The 8,071-nt window shown below is 36.4% G+C and overlaps 1 protein-coding gene across 11 annotated transcripts in view; it reads left to right on the forward strand.

The window, feature by feature from the left end:
- lrp1aa (low density lipoprotein receptor-related protein 1Aa) overlaps positions 1-8,071 on the forward strand; it is a 222,310-nt gene that overhangs the window by 125,352 nt on the left and 88,887 nt on the right. For all 11 annotated transcript variants that reach the window (XM_087272962.1, XM_087272960.1, XM_087272961.1 and 8 more), the window contains 4 exons: positions 9-253; positions 4,729-4,860; positions 6,893-7,120; positions 7,318-7,492. In XM_087272962.1, the coding sequence (XP_087129088.1) occupies positions 9-253; positions 4,729-4,860; positions 6,893-7,120; positions 7,318-7,492 (780 nt within the window). The remainder of the gene's footprint in view (positions 1-8; positions 254-4,728; positions 4,861-6,892; positions 7,121-7,317; positions 7,493-8,071) is intronic.

Here is an 8,071-nt window from a genome sequence, read left to right on the forward strand (position 1 = left end):
TGTCTCAGATCTGACGCCATTTATTCAGCCAAGTATGACGGCTCGGGTCTGATCGAGGTGCTCAGGGGACACGAGTATCTCTCGCATCCGTTTGCGGTGACGATGTACGGCGGGGAGGTGTACTGGACCGACTGGCGCACAAACACACTCGCCAAAGCCAACAAGTGGACGGGAAACAACGTGACAGTGGTGCAGAGAACAAACACACAGCCCTTCGACCTGCAGGTCTACCATCCGTCCAGACAACCACAAGGTAAACCCATTTCAAAGAGAATCCCCATATCAGTGTGACGGGGGTAGACAGAAACTGTAATCTAATCCCTAACCATGGCAACACCATAACAACTACCTAGGACACCCTAGCAACCACCTAGCAACACCTGCACAACCACTCAGAACATCATAGCAACTACCTAGCAACACCTTAGCAACCTCTCAGAACACCCTAGCAACACCTTAGCAACCACATAGGACACCCTAACAACACCTAGCAACTCCTTAGCAATTGCCTAGCAACCACTCAAAACACCCTAGCGACACCCTAACATCAACCTAGGACACCCTAGAAACCGCCTAGTAACACCTTGGCAACCACCTAGAGACCACTCAGAACATTCTGGCAACCACCTAGGAACACCTTAGCAACCACCTAGCAACCATTCAAAACTCCCTAGCAACACCATAGCAACTCACCATTTTTAAACCTCTTAAATCTTGTAAAAACTTACATTACTTATAAGTCAGTTTTAAACTTAAATCTTTCAAACGTTATGCTGCATAAAAATTGTATCTACTTTTAAACTTAAAGCTTCCTAACATTTAGAACTACTTTTAAACTTTAAGCTACTTTCAACTTAAAACTGCTATTAAACTTAAACTTATAACTACTTTTAAACTTAAAGCTTCTTAAGTCTTAGAACTATTTAAAACTACTTTAAACCATGAAGCTACTTTAAACTTGAAGCTTCTGAAAACTTAAAACTATACTTAAAACTGCTTTTAAACTTTAAGCTACCTTAAACTTAAAACTGCTTTTAAACTTAAATTAAAACTACTTTTTAAACTTAAAGCGTCTTAATAACTACTTATAAACTTTAAGCTACTTTAAACTTAAAACTACTTTTAAGCCTAAATTAAAACTACTTTTAAACTTGAAGCTTCTTAATACCTAGAACTACTTAAAATTAATTATAACCTTTAATCTACTTCAAACTAATTATAAACTTTAACCTACTTTAAACTTAAAACTGCTTTTAAACCTTAATTAAAACTACTTTTTAAACTTGAAGCGTCTTAATAACTACTTAAAACTACTTATAAACTTAAAGCTACTTTAAAATTTGAAGCTTCTTAATACTTAGAACCACTTAAAACTACTTATAAACTTTAACCTACTTTAAACTTAAAACTGCTTTTAAACTTAAATTAAAACTGCTTTTTAAACTTGAAGCGTCTTAATAACTACTTAAAACTACTTATAAACTTTAACCTACTTTAAACTTAAAACTACTTTTAAACCTAAATTAAAACTACTTTTTAAACTTGAAGCGTCTTAATAACTACTTAAAACTACTTATAAACTTTAAGCTACTTCAAACTTAAAGCTACTTTAAAATTTGAAGCTTCTTAATACTTAGAACCACTTAAAACTACTTATGAACTTTAAACTACTAAAGTTTACTTAAAAAAATCTTCTAGTCTAAGCTTTCTCAAGCCAGCCTAAAGTTTGTCTTGTCTTGAGTTTTAATCTAGTTAAAACTATTATGTTTAGAAATGTGTTAAAAAAAAATTGTCTTTCCGTTAGATAAAAATTTGGGAAAAACATATACAGGTGGGCTAATAATTCAGACTTCACTTGTATGCTGAGTAAATCAGGCCTGTAGTTGTTTCCACACTGCAGTATTCAGCACTGAACATCATGTTGGAGCTTTAAAAGCAGCTCGACGTCATGTTGACTCAACCTTTAATGCATGAACTGTTGATTAAAGTTGGATTCTGCCGGAGTACAGGGGTCGGATGGAGAGCAGGGTCTTGTCTTGATGGACACTTGTGTTGATGCTGTTTGGCTCTTAGTAAAGCAGCTTGTGAATAAACTTGTCATGATGCTTTAGCTCAGCGACTTCATCTTATTGAGGCCGACATCTGTTTATTCCTGTCAGACTGAGGGGGATGAATAGATTTAGACATGCTTTCACTAGATCTTTAACCTCTGATTTCTCTTTCTTACATACTTTTCTTCGTGCTTCCTACTGCTATTCAAAGTCTTGCATAGATCTAGGATGACCAAAACAAAATAAGCTCACCTGGTCTGAGGACGTGATTGGTTAAAGGGATAGTTCACCTAAAAATGAAAGCAGTTCATTCGTTTTCCTTCGGCTTAGTCAGTTTATTCATCAGGAAGATGAATTCCACATTCCACAGCGGAATGAACCGCCAACTTACAGTGTCTAGCATAAGTATGTTTTACACTGCCCTTCCAGCTGCAACCCAGTACACACTCAGCCACACTCATACACTACGACCAATTTAGTTAATCAATTCCTCTATAGCGCATGGGTTTGGACTGTGGGGGAAACTAGGGACCCAGAGGAAACCCACGCCAACACGTGGAGCTCAAAAATAATACCTTTTCAAAATAAAATTCATATATGCACAGCACAGTTGATGTTTACAAAATCACGATTTATGAATACAACACACAATTCGTGAATTCACAAGTAAAAATCATAATTTTAACATATTTTTGCCAAGTGATTTGGATTCGTTTATTTTATGAATCGTGTTTTGGATTTCCGAATTGGATTTGGTTATATTTGAACTGTGTTTTCAATTTATGAATTGTGAATTGTGTTGTGAAAGTAAGAAATGTGGGTCACACTTTACAATTAGGTTCATTAGTTAATGTTAATTAATGCATTTACTAACATAAAGAATGAACAATACATTTACTACTGTCTTTGTTCATGTTAGTTAATGTTAGTTAATGAAAATACAGTAGTTCATTGTCAGTTAACTCATGGTGCATTAACTAATGTTAACAAGCATTGATTTGGATGTTAATAATGCATTAGTAAATGTTCAATTATGATTAATAAATGCTGTACATGTGTTGTTCATGATTAGTTCATGTTAGTAAATGCATTAACTAATGAACCTTATTGTAAAGTGTTACCGAAATAGGTTTTATTTTTGAGACTGGTCTGGCTCCGTAAATATTGTCCTGTCTTAACCGACCTTTTTATTAATGAGAAAAAATAAATAAAACATTTAATTTAATTTATATTTGTGTACTGACTGTTGAAATACGAATGAAAATATGGTTAAAATCTCTCCTGTTGTATGTCGATCTGGCCTCTGTGAATGTACTTCACCCTTTAAAATCATAAAATTACAGTAGGGTGATTAACTGTAAGTATTTTTCTTCAATGTTTGTGTGCTGTACGAATATGCATAAAAATATGGGTAAAATCTCACCTGCAGTAAGTCAGTCTGGCCTCTGTGAATGTACTACACTCTTTAAAGTCATACAGTTACAGTAGGGTGATTTACTGTAATTATTTTTCTTCAACATTTGTTTACTGTAAAATTATGAATAAGACTATGGGTGAAATCTCTCCTGCAGTAAGTCAGTCTGTGCTATGCGAATGTACTACACCCTTTAAAATCTGGGCTACAGTTAAAGCCATTTTTACATAGAACATTATTATTCATGTGATTTGTTTTTCTTCGAGTGCAGAGTTCATTAACTATTCCAGACACACGAGTTAATCATCCTTTCCTATAATTAATATGAAATGGGTTCCCAAAACATGTATTTGAGTTTGACATTTAAAGTTAATTTATCTTTATCGCCTGCTGGCGTGCAGTGAAGTTCTGACAACACCCGGGGTATCATTTATACTCATTCATTCATTCATTTTCTTGTCGGCTTAGTCCCTTTATTAATCCGGATTGCCACAGCGGAATGAACTGCCAACTTATCCAGCATGTTTTTATGCAGGGAATGCCCTTCCAGCTGCAACCCATCTCTGGGAAACATCCACACACACATTCACACACACACACTCATACAATACGGACAATTTAGTCTACCCAATTCACCTGTACCGCATGTGTTTGGACTGTGGGGGAAACCGGAGCACCCGGAGGAAACCCACGCGTATGCAGGGAGAACATGCAAACTCCACACAGAAACGCCAACTGAGCCGAGGCTTGAACCAGCGACCTTCTTGCTGTTAGGCGACAGCACTACCTACTGCGCCACTGCGTCGCCTAATTTATACACTTTTTTTTTTAATTATTGATTTTGTGGCGCACTTCTGTGTGGAGTTTGCATGTTCTCCCCGTGCTTCTGTGGGTTTCTTCCAGGTGCTCCAAATTCTAAAGACGTCGTAGGTGAATTGGGTGAGCTAAACTGTCCGAAGTGTATGAGTGTGTGTGAATGAGTGTGTTTCCCAGAGTTGGATTGCAGCTGGAAGGGCATCCGCTGCGTAAAACAAATGCTGGATAAGTTGGCGGTTCATTCCACTGTGGCGACCCCAGATTAATAAAGAGACTAAGCCGAAAAGAAAATGACTCATTTAATATTCCAGTTAAATTCACAGCTTTGGATGCAAACAGCATGGATGAATGAAGCTTCAGTCTGACATCAGGTCTCATCTGGAGGTGTGTTTCAATGTTTCGTGTTGATGATGAAATGTGCATGTGGTCTTTTATTTGTGTGTCCAGCGCCGAACCCGTGTGCTGCTCGAGGAGGTCTGGGTCCGTGTTCTCATCTGTGTCTGATCAACTATAACCAGACGTTCTCCTGCGCCTGTCCACATCTCATGAGGCTCAGAGAAGACAACCACACCTGCTACGGTGAGAGAAACACAGACGACAGAGATTAAAATAAACATTTCTGACACATTATTGAGAAATTATTGACATAAGTGATATTATTGTCATTTTAAGGCCAATTTATGCCTGTAATTACACAACAGCATACACAAATAAAGCTAAAATTATTCACCCTCCTTTTTTTTTTTTTCAATTATTTCCCAAATGATGTTGAACAGATTCAGGAATTTTTCACAGTATTTCCTATAATATTTTTTTCTTCTGTAAAAAGTCTTATGTGTTTTATTATAGCTTGGATAAAAGCCGTTTTTAATTTTTTAAACCCAATATTATTCGCCTCCTTAAGCAATATTAGTGTTGGATTGTGTCCAGAACGAACCACTGTTATACAAAGACTTGCCTAATTACCCTAACTTTACCCTAATTACCCTAGTGAAGCCTTTAAATGTCACTTTAAGCTGAATATTAGTGTCTTGAAGAATATCTAGTCTAATATTATTTACTGTCATCATGACAAAGAGAAAATAAATGAACTATCATGAGTCTTTCTTCTGTTGAACACAAAGGAAAATATTATGGAAGTCAATAAGTGTTTTTATTCCAACATTCTTTAAAATATCTTCCTTTGTGTTCAACAAGGATGGGTAAATGATGACAGGATTTAATTTTTTGCGTGAACTATTCCTTATGATGTGTCATAATTAAATTAATATTATTAATTTAGGGGGGAAAGGTGAATGTAAAGATAAATATGATATTTTTTTAAAGATCATATGCTGAAATTAAATTTGGTAGCCCTTTATTTTAGGGTGATGTAGGTAGTTACACGTTCTATTAACTTACTGTAGTAATTGCTCGGGCCAGATGGAATCTGCGGACATTTTTTGCTAGAATTTTTACAAAAAAATCTACTGATATATGCGGAATTATTTTGGGAGTATCGTAACTAAAAACGTAATATATGGAATGAAAAATAGCAGCTTTTTAACTTTTATTTAATGTGTACAATGCAAATCCGTTTAGATCCACTTATTTGATAAGCAAAGCGCACATCTCTCATATAATATCTCTACTAAAATAAATCAAATGAACACTTTTATATTAGTCAATATTAGTTTACTGAAATTAATCTAAAAACGGCGACGCAGTGGTGCAGTAGGCAGTGCTGTCGTCTCACAGCTAGAAGGTCGCTGGTTCGAGCCTCGGCTGGGTCAGTTGGCATTTCTTTGTGGAGTTTGTCTTTGTAAAACTTTTAGTTTGTAACTATTGAACGGATTTGATTGTAAAAATCTGGGAATAGTCTGTCAAATAACAGTGTTTTTCTGTAAACACTTTAATGAAAAATCTGTAGATTTTTCATTTTTTGCACTTTATTTCAGAGAAATAACTAAGCAAAGAAATTTTACCGTAATTTGATGGTTTTTGTTTGGCAGCCGTAGCTGCAGTCATTTAACGTCCCTGCGATTTTTTTTTACAGTTTATTACTTTAATTTTACATATTTTAAATGTACTTAAAAAAACAGAAAAACACTGTGTAAATAATACGCCAATTTTATTGTATAAAACAGAGAAATTGCTTTAATTTGTCATTAATTATAGAGTACATAAAACAACAGTCAAGCTGTTCATTTACAGATGTTGTTTGTCATTTTTACAGACTTTTGAATATAATTTTAAAATAACAGAAAAGATACTGTATAAATAATACTGTCATTTCCCTGTATAAAAACTAAAATGTCAGTAATTTATCTTTAATGATAAAACACCTAAAATGAAAGTCAAACTGTTAATTTAGAGAGAGTGTTTGTCATTTTCCTAAGTTTTAAAAGTAATTTGAAATGACAAAAAATTACTGTAAAAAATGTAGAGATATTTTCTGTAAAAATAGGATTTTTTACAGTGTATTTAACTTAAACAACATGAACTAAGGTTAACTAAGATGAAAAAATACCATAATAAATGTATTTCTAATCGTTTGTTCATGCAGTAACTGAAATGAACTAATGGAGCATAATTTCTCAGATCAGTGATGTTTGTGTGTGTTTGTCCTCAGAGTCTCGTCAGTTTCTGCTGTATGCGCGTCAGATTGAGATCCGAGGAGTGGACATCCATAACCCCTACTATAACTACATCATCTCCTTTACCGTGCCGGACATCGATAACGTGACGGTGGTGGATTACGACGCTCTGGAGAGGCGAATCTACTGGTCAGACGTGCGGACGCAGACCATTAAGAGAGCCTTCATTAATGGCACAGGCATCGAGACCGTGGTGTCTGCAGGTGCGCCATTCATACACAGGAATGCTTGCACCAAGTGTACACACTGTACATTCAGAATTATCTGCCCTCCTGAATTATTAGAAACACTTTATAATAGCTACACACCATAAATCATAGTGAATTCGTTATTTGTTAAGCATTCATACATTAAAGAGCCCCTATTATTTTATTGTGTGTATGTGTGTGTGTGTGTTCAGATATCCCTAACGCACACGGTCTGGCGGTGGACTGGGTTTCTCGAAATCTCTTCTGGACCAGCTATGATGGCAATAAGAAGCAGATTAATGTGGCCCGACTGGACGGATCCTTCAAGAACGCTGTGATTCAGGGTCTGGACAAACCACACTGTCTGGTGCTGCATCCTGTACTGGGGTGAGTGCGACAATACTGCTGCATTTACAAGGGAAAACACACACACACACACACACACACATGTAGACTCACTGACACACACACAGACGCACATACATACACATACAGACACACTTACACAGACACACGCATACATGCTGTAAGTACACAGACAGGCACACACACATACATACACACACGCACAGACAGACGTACAGAGACAGGCAAACGCATACACAAACATACATGTGCATGTATACATACACAAAGAAACCCCTGCTAAAACCAGCTAAGACTAGCTTGACCAGCTAAAACCGACTAAGACTAGTTTGACCAGCTAAAACCGACTAAGACCAGCTAAGACCAACCTGACCAGCGAAGACCAGCTAAAACCAGTTAAGACCAGCATGACCAAGACCAGCTAAAAAGTGGCCAAAACCCCGCTAAAACCAGCCTGACCACCTAAAACCAGCTAAGACTAGCTTAACCATCTAAAACTAGCTAAGACCAGCTTAACCAGCTAAAACTAGCTAAGACTAACCTGACCAGCTAAGACCAGCTAAAAAGTGGCCAAAACCCATCTAAAACCAGTCTGACAAA

Source organism: Danio rerio, chromosome 11 (assembly GCF_052040795.2).
Source record: "Danio rerio strain M-AB ecotype USA chromosome 11, GRCz13ab, whole genome shotgun sequence".
Classification (NCBI taxonomy): domain Eukaryota; kingdom Metazoa; phylum Chordata; class Actinopteri; order Cypriniformes; family Danionidae; genus Danio; species Danio rerio.